The 18,121-nt window shown below is 39.8% G+C and overlaps 2 protein-coding genes across 2 annotated transcripts; one reads left to right on the top strand and one right to left on the bottom strand.

Annotated features, from left to right (window-relative positions):
• The first annotated feature begins 5,446 nt into the window (after positions 1 to 5,446).
• LOC104598986 (extracellular ribonuclease LE-like) lies at positions 5,447 to 7,899 on the top strand. Its single transcript, XM_010261334.3, has 4 exons — positions 5,447 to 5,650; positions 6,061 to 6,219; positions 7,067 to 7,259; positions 7,366 to 7,899. The coding sequence occupies exons 1-4, from the start codon at positions 5,543 to 5,545 to the stop codon at positions 7,653 to 7,655; spliced, it is 750 nt and encodes a 249-aa protein (XP_010259636.1). The 5' UTR covers positions 5,447 to 5,542; the 3' UTR covers positions 7,656 to 7,899.
• A 5,437-nt stretch (positions 7,900 to 13,336) lies between these two features.
• Positions 13,337 to 15,365, bottom strand: LOC104598987 (heavy metal-associated isoprenylated plant protein 35-like). The gene is made up of 3 exons (XM_010261335.3): positions 15,176 to 15,365; positions 14,998 to 15,073; positions 13,337 to 14,771 (listed from the first exon to the last, which is right to left on the bottom strand). The coding sequence occupies exons 1-3, from the start codon at positions 15,221 to 15,223 to the stop codon at positions 13,864 to 13,866; spliced, it is 1,032 nt and encodes a 343-aa protein (XP_010259637.1). The 5' UTR covers positions 15,224 to 15,365; the 3' UTR covers positions 13,337 to 13,863.
• Between the last annotated feature and the right edge of the window lie 2,756 nt (positions 15,366 to 18,121).

The raw sequence follows: 18,121 nt of genomic DNA, 5'->3' as shown, positions 1-18,121 counted from the left end.
CCTTTATCTTTTGAATAGGTGAGATAAACATAATTTTGAAATCACCAAAGTAGTCATGCTTAAATCCATTTTTCACTGTGATTCAGCATTACTGTTCACTTTATGCCATAACCTTTCTACAGAAGGACTAGTGTTTTCTGTTGGAGAAGTTACATGTGAAAACATCGCAAAAGAAACAACACCTTTGCCAGAGAAGAGGGATTTATACCCCCGTTGTTGTAATCCTTTTTTCCAGTTATTCAATAATCCATAATAAAAAGGGATTTAGACCACCATTGTTGCTGGAAAAGATGAGTAATTCTCGTCGTTGACGGGGATTACAATCAAAGTAAATAGTCTTAGAAATATTAAAAAGGGCAATTTTGGTATAAGCTGCACATGTCGTCACGTGATACAGATAACTGATGAATTACTAACATCGGATACTAAATTGGCAGTTTTTAGAAATTCAAGTATTTTGATGTTCGGGTACTAAATTGAGGCTAACTCCAAATTACAAAGTATTAATCTGAAATTTTCCCTTGTAAAAATTAGGGCTGTATATTTATCCAAAGCATTACTATTTGCTACCTAAATTGTTTTAAGTTTTAACCAACTTTTTCTTCTCTATCCCGATTATAATTTGTAAAATGAGAAAATTTTCATGTATATATGAGGAGTTGCTTTTTTTTTAGCAATGGAAAAGACTTCTTACCTAACATGTAAATCCCTGTTTAAAATGAAAAAATAAAATAAAAAAAAAGAAAACAAGACAATAAAAATATAAAATGTAGACTTGGAAGGACATCAAAGATCTGAAATGTAAACCATAAAAGCCTACCACCAATGAAACGGGTCCTTCCACAAATGAAAACCGTGAAGACTAGCATGGAAATTAAGGTACATTCACATGAGAAGGAATAATATAGGAATAGTGGTTTAACATTGGCCACCTTTTAGAACTGCAGACCCTCTGTGGTCTGGCCAATAGGTTGTCTCACATGCATTTTGTCCTATTTCCTATCAGCCTCTGCTGACTGACTAACCTGAAAAAAAGGGTTTGTTCCGCCTTTTAATCAGATTAAAGATTAAAGCCATGGTTTTATATTCTTAAATCTTAACTAAATTTAACCTAAATGTAAGTCCCTTGTTGTTTGGATGTTTACTTCAAAGAGAAAAAAAAGGCAAAAAAAAAAAAAAGAGTGGTTGGGGCACACCCATTTTTTATAGGGAAATTTAGAGTTAAGTTCACCTCAAGGGTTTTTATTAGTTTTTTGAGTTTTATTTGCCAACACCTCCACCTATGATTCATTATTCCCTTAAATGTTGATTCGTTCTCCCACCTGTTCCTTTCCATGTTATGGACACACTGCTTGACAGCGCACTGCGGCGCAATCATAGGCAGCAGCACGCACAGTGGCCACACAGTAGCCTGGCAGCGCGCAGCACGCACCGCCCGACAGCGCGCAGCACTAGGTAGCAGCACGCACCTCACGACAGCAGCACTGTGAGACGCACGCACCGCCCAGCAGCAGCACTGTGAGACGCACGCACCGCCCAGCAGCAGCAGTAGGGCGGGGCCCACATGACAGCTCATCAGGGTGGGTCCACACTTATCTTACCACATCAACTCTGCTCACCAACTCGCCGCCAGTTTCACCATTCCTTATCCCTTATCCCTTATCCCTTATCTTATCTTATCTTCTTAAGTAAGAGTTGTATTACCATTAGGAGTAGGTAATTAGGAGTAGGTAATTAGGAGTTTGAGTTTGAGTTGGATTACCCTAGCCTAGCCGAATCCAACAAGGAATTTTCTTCTGTAGTCTCCTATTTAAGGAGCTACGAGTTGAAGTAAATACATTTAGTTTTCCAGTCAAGAGAAGAGTAAGGAGAGTTCGGGTGGTCTCTTGGACAAATCACCCATTCAGAGAGTTCGGGTGGTCTCTTGGACAAATCACCCATTCGGTTTTCCACAATAGGTTCTGCACGCAAGGGAAGGCACAAGGGAAAGCAGGGCTTTCTCCCCGTGGACCGACCCGTGACGAGATCCTACGCCCGGGACCATAACATTCTGGTATCAGAGCCAAACGTCATGGGCGATATGGAGCAGCTATCATCCAAGGTCCACGAACTGGAACATAGTCTAGCAGAAACCAGCATGGAGGTTCGTGAAGTCAAGGAAGATGTCCGGGAGCTGTGACGCTTACTGGAAGCATTCCTCTCCAACAAAGAAAGGAGTTCTGAGGGAATCGCCAACACAAACAGTCGCCGTCCGGACTGGGCAGAGTCATCCATCGAACAACAGATCGCTGCCCCAACAGTCGCAGCTATTCCCAAGTATAGCCGTTTGGAGTTTCCCTCATACAGTGGCAGCGGCGACCCACTGAGATGGCTGTAGCGTTGTGAGCAATTCTTTCATAATCAGCGAACGGAGGAGAAGGACAAGGTCAGGCTGGCCGCGTTCCACTTGACCGAAGAAGCGCAGCTCTGTTCTACCGAGTGGAGTAGGAGGAACCAGGTCTTAGTTGGGATCAGTTCAAGTCGTACTGCCTCCTTCGGTTCGGACCCCCATTAACAAGCAACCCCTTGGGGGAACTCATTAACCTCAAGCAGACCGGGACCATAGCAGAGTATCAGCGGCAGTTCCAGACCCTTCTCGCCAGGGCCTCTTCAGTACGCCCAGACCAGCAGGTGGATATGTTCACAGTTGGTCTAGTCGAACCCATGAGAGTTGATGTAGAGATGCAGAGCCCGCCTAACCTGGTCACGGCAATGAATTTAGCCCGAGCCTTCGAGCGCAAACTGCAGATTAGCCGAGGGCCGTCCAGCATGGGATGCCCAGTAGCGGTTTGGACAAACCCGAAGCCTACTGGAGGAGGGAGGACCTTCGCTGGCAGCCAGCCCAGAACGGTAGCCAGAGACGAGCACCAAGTCCAGATCAGCATCCAGTGTGGGGAGCAGCATTGGTATACCCCCTATTAAGCACTTGTCCAGGGCTAAGATGGCAGAACGCGGGGCGAGGGGGCAATGTTTTAATTGCGATGAACTCTACTTAGCAGGGCACAGGTGGAAGATGAGGATGAGGATGAACCCCCCCCCTTGGGAACCCAATCCAGGAGGGCAAAGCCATTCCACCTATCCAGGATTCCTTTGACGGTGTTTTCGACACCCAATTCGAGCTTGAGGACAAGCTCGTAGTCCAGGAGGGGTGTGATGTTATGGACACACAGCCCGACAATGCATTGCGGCGCAGTCATAGGCAGCAGCACGCACTGCCCGGCAGCGCGCCGCACGGCAGTAGCACGCATCGCACGATAGCAGCACTAGGCAGCAGTACACACCTCACGACAGCAGCATTGCGAGACGCACGCACCGCCCGACAGCAGCAGTAGGGCGGGGCCCACACGACAGCTCATCAGGGTGGGTCCACACTTATCTTACCACATCATCTCTGCTCACCAACTCGCCGCCAGTTTCACCATTCCTTATCCCTTATCTTATCTTATCTTCTTAAGTAAGAGTTGTGTTACCATTAGGAGTAGGTAATTAGGAGTTTGAGTTTGAGTTGGATTACCCTAGCCTAGCCGAATCCAACAAGGAATTTCCTTCTGTAATCTCTTATTTAAGGAGCTACGAGTTGAAGTAAATACATTTAGTTTTCCAGTCAAGAGAAGAGTAAGGAGAGTTCGGGTGGTCTCTTGGACAAATCACCCATTCGGAGAGTTCGAGTAGTCTCTTAGACAAATCACCCATTCGGTTTTCCACAATAGGTTCTGCACGTAAGGGAAGGCGCAAGGGAAAGCAGGGCTTTCTCCCCGTGGACCGACCCGTGACGAGATCCTACGCTCGGGACCATAACATTCCAACTATACAAATTGTACTAAAATTTATGGGATAGACTTAACAAAAAAATCTTCTCAAGTTTAGGGGGTGGATCCAACAATAAAACCCCCCTTTTTTATAAAAGGTACACATCCTTTGGTGTTGTCAATGAGTCGGGTTTGGTTTGAGATATCCTATACCAATTCCATCCCAGTAGGCTTTTATTTATTTATTTAATTTATTTATGAAAAACTAGGGCTGAACCAATGGGTTGGGTCTATCCTGATGGAACTAAATTGATTGAACATAATTATAACAGTTTTGGTTCCATGATTTGTCTTGATTAATTATTGGATTGATTCTCATTCTTATTTGTCCAAAATTCATTCAGGTTTGGAACCAAACATTTTATGAAATATGTAATTTTTTTTATCTTTCTTGTACCTTTTTTTTTATCATGTTTCATGTTTGAAATAGTAAATTTAATAAATAATAAATAAGATAATATTAATTAAAAATGTTTAATGTATTAACATAAAAATAAATTAGTATTATTTTGATTATTGTTTTCAATATAATGAGATCTATGATTTGATCCCAAATAAATAATCGGTTCAAGACTGATTCTATGTGATTTACGTGGTCTACGTGGTTATTTATTATTTATAATAATATAATTATAGTTATTTTATTTTAAAAAATATGACCTAATTTATTATTGTATCTCTAAATGACATTTTTTCGTTGGGGATTCATGATTCCCTTAAATGTTGATTCATTCTCCCACTTGTCGCTTTCGAATTATACAAATTTGGGAGAATGACCAATCAGCCCAAATCAGAATTTTATAGCCCCAAAGTACAGAGGGAATGCATCATGACCCTGAATTGATGACAAATTCATGGACAAGAAACACATAAATGGGATTGGTTTGATAAATTTGCATTTTAATATCAATTTGGGTCGAAATCAAGGTCCATTGCTTATAGTTGGTCTTGAGTTGGCTTTAACCTAACCCAATCCATATTTTACAAGCTTACACCCAAAAAAATAGGAACACAGGAATCGTTCAAAAGAAAAAACAAAACATCACATCAACTGATTTTTTATATTCATATTTTGTTGGGTATCTGTCTATGATATAAGGGAGGGGAATCGTTACAAACATTCACTATTGTTTGGGGAGATTTAAGAATGATATTATTATCAGAGAGAATAATGATAGATATTATTATTAAAAAAAATAAAATAAAATTTAACAAGATTTTTTATATTTTTAATAATTTAATTTAAAAATAAATAATCGTATTAAATGAAAATAGAAAAAATTCATTACTGTAGTGAGAGTATATGCATTTGAAAAAAAAAAAAGCACCAGATGGTAGGATCTGGCATGGATTGACAGTTGACAACAAGGATGGAGGGTCGGCTTTCTGGATTTATATGACTGACACAGTGACACCATGGACCAATCCCACGAGGTTTAAACACCATCCCACGAGCTTCATCTTGTGAGGAAAGAACAAAGTGCCACAGTAGATGAGACCACAAACAAACGTGCTCTCAGAGCCTCCCCTCAGTACCCAGAAGTCATATCAAGCCAACCAGTGGACTGGACGATCATCCATCACTCTTTGCTTTCTGTTTTACTATATTAAGGCATCGCTCGGAGGTTTCTTCTCATCGAGCGAGCCACAATCTCCTCTTCAAATTGTTGGGGTCTCATTCTCAAACTGCAACTATGGCTTCCTACATCCTACCTATTGCTCTTGTGGCCTTGTTCATGTTCTCGACTGCCTTGCAGACTACTTCCATTAAGGACTTGGATTTCTACCATCTCGTGCTCATGGTACTCACTACTCTCCCTTTTTTTATCTCTCTCTATTGAATTCACATCATCTCCGCCCCATAACGCCCCACAGCATACCCTCGCCGTGTATTAAGAACATCATCATCATCGTCGGTTCTGATATTATCATCAGGAAATGTTTCTAATACACGGCGGGGATGTGCTGTGGGGTAGGACATTGTGGGGCGGAGATGCGAGCTATTCTCTATCTTTCTCAATATCAGAGAAGAAATCACATATCTGCCAATGATGATATCATCGATTCTGGTATTATCATCGGAAAATATTCCCAATATACAGCGGGGATGTGCTGTGGGGCGGCCCCTTGTGGGGCAAAGATGTGAACTCGTCAGAGAATTAAACCTTGTTGCTTGATTTCTAACTTGAGTATTACCGTAAAAAATTTGCAGTGGCCAGGTTCATACTGCAAGCAAACCAGTGCAGGCTGTTGCATTCCGAAGACTGGCGGTGAGCCCGAGCTGGACTTCTTTGTGAAAGGTCTCCTGCCTTACTCAAACGATGGGAAGGCTCTCACGCAATGCGGGATGAGCCCATTCTATCTTGACGAGGTGATATTGAGTTTACCAATTAAAACTTGATATGGTTGTTATAATCACACCCCTTCATTTCATTTTAGGGCTGCAAATAAGTCGGATCGTATCCAAATTAGATCCGGTAAGAGTCGGATTCAGATATTTCCTTGATCTTAATAAAATCAGATCCAATAAAAAAGTCGATCCATTTAGTTAATGGATCAAATTAAAACATAACTCAATTCAATTCATTGCAATTAAGATTCAAAATTTCGATACAATACACTCTGTATTGGCATATCATATTGAATCCAAAACCCCACGTAAGGGGTATTTCAGAATTTGGCCATTTTAGGGGGTAGGCATGCCCATAAAACCGACCCCTAAAACAATTTTGAAAAAAAAAAAAGACTTGGGGAGAATGACGGTTCAGCAGTACAATTGGGGTGGGTGCCAGATCGAAATTGATACGAATTCACGGGTGAACATTGGAGGGTTTTTGACATTTTGAATATTTATAACTTTGTAGTTAAAATCAGAAACCTGCATTGTGCCTGCCCGTACTTCAAAAAACTAAAAACACTCAAGAACCCACATGGCCACAACACAATCGGATCCATTAGTTATGAAATATTATATAATATATATTATTTATATAATTATATAGTATATTCTTATATATTATTATATTATATCATCAAGCTTTTTTTTTTTTATTACAATCCAAATCAAATCAAATGTTCGATTCTTATCAGATTCAGATCGGTTGGATTTCTTATCGAATGGAATCAATATACCCTTTACTGAATTCAATCCGATCCGTTTGCAGCCCTACTTCATCCTCATCTGATCCACTGGATTAATTATGCTTTATTTCATGCAGATTTCAGACCTGAATAATGACTTGAATAGCTACTGGCCTAATATCAAATGCCCAAGCAGCGAGAGTCGTCACCTGTGGAAGAATACATGGAAAACATATGGCGTCTGCTCTGGCCTCAGTGAGCACGACTACTTCAAGAAGGCGTTGGACCTTCGATCAAAGATCGACCTGCTCTCAATCTTCAAGAAACATGGTGAGCTTCTGTTCTCTTCCAATGGGTAGTTTGTACTTTGTACAGATTTCTGCAACATCATAACCATACTGCTTAGTGCTTACACAGTGTGGGAATGTATGTCCAGGGATCATTTCTACAGACTATGCAGATTACAGTCTGGCCGAAATCAAGCAAGTGATAAACAGAGAATTTGGAGCCACGACTGCCATCAGTTGTAGTAAGAACCAGTGGGATGAAACTCAGGTTTATGAGATCTATTTGTGCGTTGACAGAGAGGCCAGAAACATCATCCCTTGCCCTGTTCTACCCAACTTTACTTGTGCTTCTCGGGTTGTCTTTGGTTCCTTCACCTACGACATGCTCAAGAATGTTTCTTCTCTGGCTGATAATCCCATTAGAATGCGCATCCGCTGAGGAAATGGAGCTCAAAAGCAATCAGTAATCAGTTGTGGTTTCTAGCAATCTCTGTTTTCATAATAGGTGTGGTGTAGAGAATTCAAGTCAGGAATCTGGTCATGTGTCAAGGGTTGGATAGACCTGTGCTGTCTCCTTCTTGCAAATGAGTGTAATAGCTGGGATAGATTATTAAATCCTTGTAAAAGTTTTTGATCTTTGTATTTCTACCAGCAGAAATAAAGAAGAAAGTTATGTTTCTCTATTGGGTGAAAGAATTAATGTCTGTAATCAACAACAGCACAAGATATATATGAGCTTGATAAATAGGAATGCAGCCAAGAACAGAGATTGAAGACTCAACCCCAATACGAAAAAGATACTAGGAATTGGGTTTCAAGCCAAGGACAAAGGCAAGAGGCAGAGTGTCTGTTCTAAGAATCATAGAAAGAACAGGCTTGGGTAAAAGAATTAAGAAGAAAGCTATGTTCTTTATTGGGTGAAAGAATTAATGTCCCATAATCAAGAATAAGCACATTTACATATAAGATGACTATGAATATGATAGATAGACCTGCAGCCAAGAACAGAGATTGAAGACTCAACCCCTATAGGAAAGATACTCGGAATTGGGCTTCAAGCCAAGGACAAAGGCAAGAGGCAGAGTGTTTGTTCTAAGAATCATAGAAAGAACAGACATAGGTGAATGGATTAAGAAGAAAGCTATGTTCTCTATTGGGTGAAGAATTAATGTCGTACAATCAAGAATAAGCACACTTAGACACAAGATGAATATGAATATGACAGATGGGCCTGCCGCCAAGAACGAAGATTGAAGACTCAACCCCAATAGGAAAGATACTGGGAATTGGGTTTCAAGCCAAGGACAAAGGCAAGAGGCAGAGTGTCTGTTCTAACAATCATAGAAAGAACAGACTTGGGTGAAAGAATTAAGAAGAAAGCTATGTTCTCTATTGGGTGAAAGAATTAATGTCCTATAATCAAGAATAAGCACATTTAGACATAAGATGAATATGAATATGATAGATGGGCCTGCAGCCAAGAACAAGACTCAGCCCCATTAGTAAAGGTACTAGGAATTGAAGACTCAGAGTGTCTGTTCTAAGAATCATAGAAAGAACAGACTTCAGTCTGAAGACTGTGAAGCAACTGAAGGTAAAACTTACTTAGGTTCCCTATAAGTGAATTCTCTATCTGATTAATCAAAATGGACCCTGAATGACTTCCAGTGAGAACCCAGTTTGGGTGCTGACACCATTTTCACTGACCTAAATCATGAAGGTTACTTTCTCATGCGTGATGATAATGTGCAATCATAATCAAAGCCAACCAACATGGGCCTTTTCCACCAAAAAGTCCATTTGGCCCACGTCTCTCCGTATCATTTGGCCCACCTACAGCTTTTAGAATTTATTTTTAGGGTGAATTACAGTGACCATTCTGTACCCAACACTTGTCCCCTTGTACTAATCTTCTCAATTATTAGTCCTTTGTGTTTTCATATAATGGTAGAAACCCTGATGATGTTTTATAGTGAATGAGAAATGACTTAGGGTCCGTTTGGTTCACAGTCAGAATCGGAATCCTTCGGAATTGAAATTGGGGGGGGGGGGGGGTGGTGGAATGGGATTCCGATTCCACCCAACCAAACAACCCTTAATTGTCTACACATCACTTCTGTGTTCTTCAAGCAAAAGTCCAGATTGGTTAATGTTTGGGATCATAAATTCCGTCTTTTGAAAACTCTGTGCTATACCACTTTGATGGCACATCTCTCTCTCTCTCTGTATATATATATATCGGTGATTTTTCCAAAATTATTTGAAGCACAAAAAGAGTCTCCTAGTTCATGTAAAGATTCTTGTCCCAAAACACATGCACACGTGCAAAATAAGCCTATTTGAAAAGGTAAGTTTTATACTAAAGAAATTATGACTTTTAACAACCAATATTACTCGTGAAAACCACCAATACAAGGTGGGGGTGTATATGATTGATATGGACTGTCTGATTGAACACGTGGACAATACAGTGGGTCCTCTATCTGTTGGATGGTGGGGATCAGCCACAAGATCCCACCATGCATAATTGCATATGTATGGAAGAAATAGTTGGTTCAGGTAGGAAAGCACCCTACTTTAACTTACTAACGGATCAATTTCTCAATTGATTTACAACTTTTAAGGCATCTAGGCCTGTGCAAAAGCTGGGGAATCAAAAATTAAGTAACTTTTTATTTAGATAATACTATTTGAAATATTCCCATTAATTTATTAAGCCACCACTTCTCATTATGAACCTACTTATTTTAAGATATATACTATTACTTCATCTCTAATCGAGTACTCCATGCTCCTCCATTGCAGGTCTGAGCACAGAATAGGAGACACAGACATCATGAAGATGCCACTGTAACTGTAATCTTCATAGGGAGCAACCAACACTCACCAAAGCATCAACTGTGTGTGAGATTACAGGTTACAAATGAAAACTTGTGGTTAATTAATAACATATTCCTTTACTGTATATGTAGTCACAGTTAACTGTATATTCCCATTATCTATCATTTTTTCTTGCCATGTACAGATGATTTGCCTTGATGAAAGCTCTCCTATTGAGCTTTATCTATGTGCCACTTAATTTCTATGTAGAGGAAAAGACAAATCATAGTACTACTACATTTCTTCCTTCTACTGCTGTAACATTTTATGTTTTATATGTGATATTATCTCTTGTCAGCTTCTGATCTCCAAATGCGTAATTCCATATGATCTATACTTACAGAAAGTCAGATTATTTCAACTGAGCAGACATGTCAGTTTCTGGGTTGAGTTTGCTGGATATTCAATTCCTTATACACTGAATTAAGGATTCTGCAATCCAAGGGATTTAAGCCAGGGGTGGTTCATGTAAATGATCCCAACAACCTCTTCCATGGATGCCAAGTTAATCATGGAATCAACAAGTAGTTTGTCCCCATCCCATCAGTCATTCTGTTTGAAACAGTTACAGTTCCTGGGTAAGTTGGCAAGTGTTTACTTCTGTAAACTATTCAATCTGGCTAAATTAACAGTGTTTATTCTCAAACTATTCGACCTGGGTAAATTCAAGATTGGTTTATTTTAGTTGTTGGTGGGTCTGGAATCACCATTATTATGATCACCATCAGGCTGATAAAGGAATAACACAAATGTCTATTCCAATTCCCAAGTACTAAAATAACAGTGGATTCAATGATGATGATGGTGGAAATGGGATAAGGTTATACAGCAAACAAACAACTAAAAGGTTGTATTTGTATATATAGGTGGCAAAGAAGACCAACAATTGCAAAGAAGATTGATGGATTGAAGGAATCAGATTCCTATAGAGAAATTGCAAAGAAGATGTATTGAACAGAAAATGCTAATATATTTTCTTTTGGGGTAATGATTTTTTGCTTATGATATCAATGTTCTTGTACTCATAATACCTTTGTTATTATCTTAGTGGGGACTACTGTTAATAGAGAAATGATTGTTTGGCTACAATTTCTCCCCTACTCTGGGAGGACCCACCATTAGTTCTCTGTTTCAATTTCTTAAATTAGTACAATGGGTACCCGATCATGGCCTGAGTGCTGGCTATTGATAACAAAAGCCCATGGCTCCTCTGGCTTGCTCAGAGGTGTGGATTTCAAGACCCAGATGTCTGTTTGATTGGCTCTGCAAATTTTTAGGACCAATACAACCAAAGTTAGACTCACATGATAACAGTGCACAGATCCCTTTTTGGGTGATGGAAATATGATGATAGAAGGGGGGGGGGGGGTTGCTTTGGGCTTTGGCCACCTTTACTCGAGAAGATTGAGAATGTGTATATAAATTATAAACCCATCCCTATTTTTGACAAAGAAAAGTTGAGTCCTTTTTCTGCAGATTCTGTCGATGACACCCTCACAACAAAGTACTGAGAGATAATTAATCCTTCCACCAACTATCTGGGCATCTGGGTATCTATTGAGTATTGATAAGGGAGAGTAGAATAGTAGAAAAATACCCTATCTTATTATTTTTTCTCTTCTCTTCTTTTGATAATTAAGCTAGCTTCGTATGTCGACAGCTCAAAGAATTTCTCCGATGAGAAACAAGAGCTGAGCAGAAATGAAAAGATAAGGATCTAAAAATGTCAGACATGATCAAGTGGCTGGGGGGAATAAAAAACAGAAGAGGCTTCTAGAATTGGGAAAATATGCAACAGTGACTCGGTGATCTAAGCTTTTGGGTATTTTATTTATTCCAGTCACAATATGTGAAAAGATTAGTGTCCATATTCTCTTCAAGATTTGTAAGGAATGATTCCTTGTGAATTCTACACTGGGGAAAGGTGATTGAAATACAGAGGGATCCATTCCAATGCTTGAGACAAGTTTCGGACGGGTGGCATGTCAAAATGATCGGTGGACTACATTGAAATTGATGAAAAGTTTTTCAGAGTCCTAAGAGTTGGACCCACCCAGATGGTTGAACCGGTGACCCAGTGACTCAATAATGACCCTTTTCAGGTCTAGTTAACTGGTTTTTCACTGTTTTAATGGACTTATGACCTAGCTAAACGATAAACTATGACCTAGTTAGTGAACATTCCGAGTTTTGCTGGAGTAACAATTTTTGTCTAAAAACATCATGAAAAAATTGAATATGGTGCAAATTTTCAAGTTCTATTCTTTATTTCTATTTATTCCCATAGACACCATCAGGCACCACGTAGGAAAAGAACACTTGTTCCAACAAAAAAAATGATTAAGAACGCCAACCATTTATCACCTGAACCCAGCCAAGAGCCAATCAGATAAGAAATTGTTTAAAGTCTTAATTAAACACTTACACGATTTTTCTTGAAAAATACAATGTTTTAAAAATCAACCTGAAGGCCAAACCCTTCGGGTGACGAGTCATCGGTTCAACTGTCCAGATTGAACAGTTGAATTACCTGGGTTGAACAATTTTTTATCATATCAACGGTTTTTTACCAAATGAGATGTTTCACACAAATCAGACCCAATAATGGCTCAAACGGTTCAACCAAAACACTCAGCAATAGATTGAAGACAGAAAAACAAAACAACTCCATGTCTTAGTCTTATTGCATTTGTTTCCTATTCATTAACCAAAAGTCCAAGAATCCAGATATACATCAAAGCTAGGATTGTAGTAATTCTCCCTCGGTGGGCTTTGTCTAAACATAACCATCCACCCCATCACTGTCTAAAGAGAGAAAATGGGGAAAGCCAGTCAAAAAATAAAGTCAACCACAACTTAGCAAACATACAGTCGTACACACTATCCTTTTCTTTCTCTTTAGCCTCTTAGCATGGTTTATTGCTTTTAGAGAATGAGGCAGTAAGCAGGTGGCAAGAAGGTGAACGCCAATATGCAACCCTACAAACTACTAGCTTTCAAATCAAATCAAAAGTGGCCTAGTGGGTATCTACTAAGAAGAAAGAGAACACTTGGTTGGCAAAAGCAAAAACCCTCTATTAAGAAAGAGAAATTTATCACCCATCACACAAATTTAAAGGCAGTATTAATTAAAAGACAGCTTTTCAAAAGAAAAAGCTTACCCCAAAAGCCAAAGCCTGGCCTTTATCACTTAATCTCCACCTCATAATAAAGTAGAGAGAGAGAGATGGAGAGAGAATGTGTTAAAAGAAGCAATTGTACCAAATAGATTTTAGCTCCCTACAATTTATAGAGACAGCTCCTGGCTTAAAATCAAACCCACAAACAGTTCATAAAAAGCAAGAGAACTGAGAACCAACCCCTCCAGCAACCCAACTTGGACAGTTGTTCTTGTCTCCACCTCTTTATCAAAACCTCCTTTACTTAAAGACTTAAATAATGTGATTATGTGTCAGATAGAGAGGAGAGAGAGAGATCTTATGTCTACACTAGAAAGTACAAAAATCTACAACATTACAAGACTAAGAAGTAAGAACTCTCTGAAGCTAAAAAAGCAACAAGAATAAACCAGAACCCCTCAACCAAAAACTATCTTACTTCTCCTTTCCCAATACTAACCCTACCATTACTTTCCTTATGACTTATGTACATGGTTACAGAATTAACTCTCTCATTCAGTCGTTCTCCCCCAAAGCTAGCTGATACGAGTGGTATAAGCTACGTGTAGACAGAACCCAACATGCCCAAGTCGGTTTTCGACGAACCCATCACATGATCATGCACCCATTAGGATTCTCATCGCTGAACATCTCGAATGAATCGGACGGTGGTGCTGGTGCTGGTGCATCGTAAGAGCCTGGGTGAGTGTACGTGAACGTGTACTGAGGTGGTGCTGGGGGCACGTAGTAGGATGCACCGTAGCTAGACGAGGGGTATGCTGTATTGTAACTTACGGCATACACTGGAGGGGGGCAATACGCACCGTACGGGTATACATGCTGACGTGGAGGGCTGAGATTAATTGGCACGGTGGTGGGACCAGTGTGACTAGGGCTTGCAGCATTCGGACCAGGAGTAGTAGTGGGGGAGGTAGAAGGAGATCCTCCTGCGTTGGCTGCTGCTGTGTCGCCGGTGGCTTCATCTCCGCCCTGGTTTCCATTCCCTTTCTGCCCCTTCTTTTTCTTCTTACCTCCATTACCACCGGCCCCACCGCCACTTCTATCGGCGGGCCCGTCACCATCACTGCCCTTTTGGTCAGGCGGTGGAGACTGGCTCCCAGCCTGCGAGTTTTCCGGTTTCTTTTCGTCGGGCTTCGGGTCTTTGTTTTGTCCGGCGGTGCCATTTTTAGCGGGTTTCCCGCTTCCACCTTCGCTGGCTTTGGCGGTGGTTCCACCACTTTCACTGTTTTTAGCGGATGTGGGTTTTGCTTCGTTGCTCTCTGCTGCTGCTTTCTTTGGGCTACTGTCAGCATTGTTGTTTTCATGGCTTTTCGAGTCGTTTGGTTTCTCGTTGTTCTTCGCTTTTCCAGATTTTTTCTCTTTCTTCTCAGCTTTTTCAGGCCAAAGCTCCGCGTGCTTCCCTGTTTTCTGCAGTTTCTTGATCAGGGTCTCTGCGTCGACGTTTCCAGTCACTACAACTTTGTGTTGCTGGGAATCGACAGTTGTGGTATAAACACCTGGAGAGACAGACACAAGGAAAAACAAACCCAGAAAAGGTAAACCCACCGGAGACAAGGTAAAATGATCAGAGAGAGAGAGAGCAAATTAAAAGCCGGAAACAGATGCTTAGCAAGAAAACCCAGATGCAGAAAACAGATAAACTACGAGATTTGAACCCAGAAAGAGATGAAAACGAAGAAACCAAAAGAGAGAGAAAAAAAAAAACTATTGTTTTGCTCGTACCTTCGATACTCTGTAGAACCTTCTTGACCTTTCTCTTGCAGCCTTGACAGTGGATGGACACTTTCAAGAGATGCGTCTGGGAAACAGAAAAGAAAAGAAATCTTAGAAACACTACACAAGTTTAGACTCAGATTGGAAAAGAACGAAGACATGGGTATCGATATAAATAGTAATTTACCTCGTATTTCAGCGGTTGTGTAGCTTCTTCAGCTCCCGTTGTTGCCATGAGAGAGAGAGAGAGATGAATATGAGCTTAGGAGGTTGGTGGAGAAAGAGGAGAAAGCGTTTGCGTTAAGACTGTTTAAAGAAGAGAGGAACACTGAAAGAGGGACGAACGAAGGTCACTTAACATTTTAGAGAAAGTTGGATAGAGTATAAAAGTTGGTGCCTGCGAGGTGGTGAAGAGATTGGAGAAAGGGAGTCCGGATTTTCTGTAGAGAAATGCAGTGAGTTAATTCTGCACCACCTATCAGAATTTGACACCTGTCCCCTAAATGCTCATCAACCCAAATCCCCAAGCAGCTGTCCAACGCTAATAGGTGAAGGAGCCATGTTGTAATTTTGTGAAAAAAACCGGCAAGCGAAAAGACAGAGAAACCCCGTCCTCTTCTTTTTGACAAGAAAAACAAACAGCGATCTCTGCGGATATAAAACTGGTAATTAATCGAGTAATTAAGATTTAATAATACTTGTAACACAAAATTAAATATATAGATTAAGTTCTTAATCCCGTTTACTTGACTTACTATTCAAATATGCTTTTCTTATTTTGAGTGGAGAGAGAGAGAGAGAGAAATAATAAAATAATGTGCCTGTAGAAGATAATTAATAATATAGTAATATACCTTCCTTTTTTGTTTTTTAGTAGAAATCAGAATTTTCTGAACCAATAAGATTGATGGTGGTTGGAATTTGGAAATAATAGTGTTTACTTAAAACTTTCTATTTATTCCCATTCAAGCTGAAGTAGTGCCTCTAATCACTTCGCCATTAACACATAATTAGTGACCTCGATCTGCTTAGGAATTAAACACCCAGTTATCAGATTATAAGGTGGGTGAAACCAAATGATCCTTAATTCTTGTTATCAGTTGAGGGAGTGAATGAATGAACGAATTGGGTGGTTGAATCAAATGGTAAACGAGAGAGATAAAAGAGATAAAGGGTGTCTGTGTCTGGTGATTTAAGTTCTCTCTCTCTCTCTGGTATCTGGATGAGTTTCAGTGGTTCAGGGTTTTGAAGCAAGTAATGATTAAGGAGAGAGGAATTAAATAAAGAAGAAAGAAAAGTGAAGGTTGTGAGGGAAGACAAAGACTCCATGGTACTAATTCCATTTCCCCTCGAAATAAAAGGTTCCTGAGTTCCTCTTTTACCGAGACATTTGATTGAAGTTGCTTTCATTGTCAATTGCAAATAAGTGATGATGATGAATAAATTGTTGCCATGGCTCTCCTTACATACAAGTCATTACGTATTAATGCATCAATGAAGAGACAGACAGAGCTAGAGACAGAGAGAGGAGGAGGAGGAGAAGATATCTGAGATATGAGTGCAATAAAGGAGAGAGAAGACTGAAGAGATGGAACTGGTATCAAAGTACAGTCCATTGTTCAAGAATTAAGAGACTTTTCGGTGGTAGATGTCATGTTATTAAGCGAGCCACGCATAAACCCTGCATGAAAATGAAGAGACCGCGGGTCTACACTCTACAGTTTCTCTCCCCAGAGCTCCAGAGGTGTTCGACGTTTTGGCTCTTTTTTAAAAGTTTCAATTTTGAACTCACCCTCCATGTACGTATCAACTAATAAAGCTCTCTCTCTCATTCAGTCACTCTACTTAATGTTTCACATACTAAACTCAAGCAAATAATAATTATACAATGGTAAATAACACTTGCCTCGTCTGATATTTCAGACAAAATCAGATCTCCGTTCTGGGCTGAGGGAGAGAGATGGAGAGTATCAGAGAGAAAGAGAGAGAATCTACTTTACAGAACGACACGTGAGGTTGTACCCAAAATGTTTTGACTGCTTATGTGACATGATTTTGCTGTATTACACCAAAGATTAGTGCCCTGAAACACTCACCCAACAGCGGATCACAGCCTCATGAAACGAAGAGATCCTCTTTGTTTATTAGGCCTCGTTTGTTTCATGGGCTAAGTTAAGTTGATCATTCTGATAACTGATCAATTTCCCCTCCTTTATGGGTCTCATGGTAAGCCCTACGCATCAATTGATAATTGCATGGTTTTCAAAACCGGACTGGACCGGACGGTCAGACCGGAAAGACAGGGAACCAGTCAGGTGACGGGTTCCATTTTTCCCAAAAACTGGATATTTGCAAAAAAATGTTGATTTGGTTAGTAAATTATTGATTTGGGCGGTTGAACCGTTTGAACCATTCAACGGTTTTGACAATTTTTTTAATTTTTTAATTTTTTTGTTAAAGCGGGTCGATCGTTCGATTTAAATGGTTTGATCATTTGACTTGAGAACCAGACTCCTGATCGGTTCGTTCTCTGGGCCGGTTTTAAAAACCTTGGATAATTGATCAATTTTCCTGTTTATACACCTCTATAATGGGTTTAATAGTAAGCAATTTTTTTCGAGAGTATTGATGATTACCTATGTAACTGATATCCTTTTGAAAGGGTAGGTAAGTTATTTATTTATCCGCCGAAAACTCTGTTCCCCTCACACCTCTCTTTTTATCATGATAAATGGATTTGTATAATAATGCTAGCATCAGATGTGTTTGATTGCAATGCAAATGCAAATATGTATATTGTATATTTATCCTTTTTTCAGTTCACGAATATAAACATGATTCACATTTTAATCCATTTTTGCACCCATCTTGTTTGTTTAAAATCGGTGCAAAGTATTTGCCCATCATTAAATACTCCAGCTATCTTATATTCTGATGTCTTAACTTTGGTCAAAAAATTAATTATCAAATGAATACAAAATTGTATCTAAAAAATAGGTACAGTAATACTCTCCTCTCAGAATACAAAAGTATCAGAAAATATATATCGCAAATACTCTCAAGCACGAACTAAGTACATAAATAAATACTCTGATTCAACGTTTGTATCGCAAACAAACGGAGCCCAAGTAAA

This window comes from Nelumbo nucifera, chromosome 3 (assembly GCF_055504915.1).
Source record: "Nelumbo nucifera cultivar China Antique chromosome 3, China Antique-T2T, whole genome shotgun sequence".
In the NCBI taxonomy this organism is placed as follows: domain Eukaryota; kingdom Viridiplantae; phylum Streptophyta; class Magnoliopsida; order Proteales; family Nelumbonaceae; genus Nelumbo; species Nelumbo nucifera.
Note: the sequence above shows the minus strand (reverse complement) of the source record. Positions and strands in the feature narration are given on the sequence as shown.

What these genes read in the sequence shown, in the direction of transcription:
- LOC104598986 (XM_010261334.3), top strand. Translation starts at nt 5,543, where the DNA reads ATGGCTTCCTACATCCTACCTATTGCTCTTGTGGCCTTGTTCATGTTC. An exon ending in TCTACCATCTCGTGCTCATG is followed by an intron (nt 5,651 to 6,060) that starts GTACTCACTACT and finishes AAAAATTTGCAG; the next exon opens with TGGCCAGGTTCATACTGCAA. An exon ending in CTCAATCTTCAAGAAACATG is followed by an intron (nt 7,260 to 7,365) that starts GTGAGCTTCTGT and finishes ATGTATGTCCAG; the next exon opens with GGATCATTTCTACAGACTAT.
- LOC104598987 (XM_010261335.3), bottom strand. Translation starts at nt 15,223, where the DNA reads ATGGCAACAACGGGAGCTGAAGAAGCTACACAACCGCTGAAATACGAG. An exon ending in CACAACCGCTGAAATACGAG is followed by an intron (nt 15,074 to 15,175) that starts GTAAATTACTAT and finishes TCTGTTTCCCAG; the next exon opens with ACGCATCTCTTGAAAGTGTC. An exon ending in GGTTCTACAGAGTATCGAAG is followed by an intron (nt 14,772 to 14,997) that starts GTACGAGCAAAA and finishes CTGTCTCTCCAG; the next exon opens with GTGTTTATACCACAACTGTC.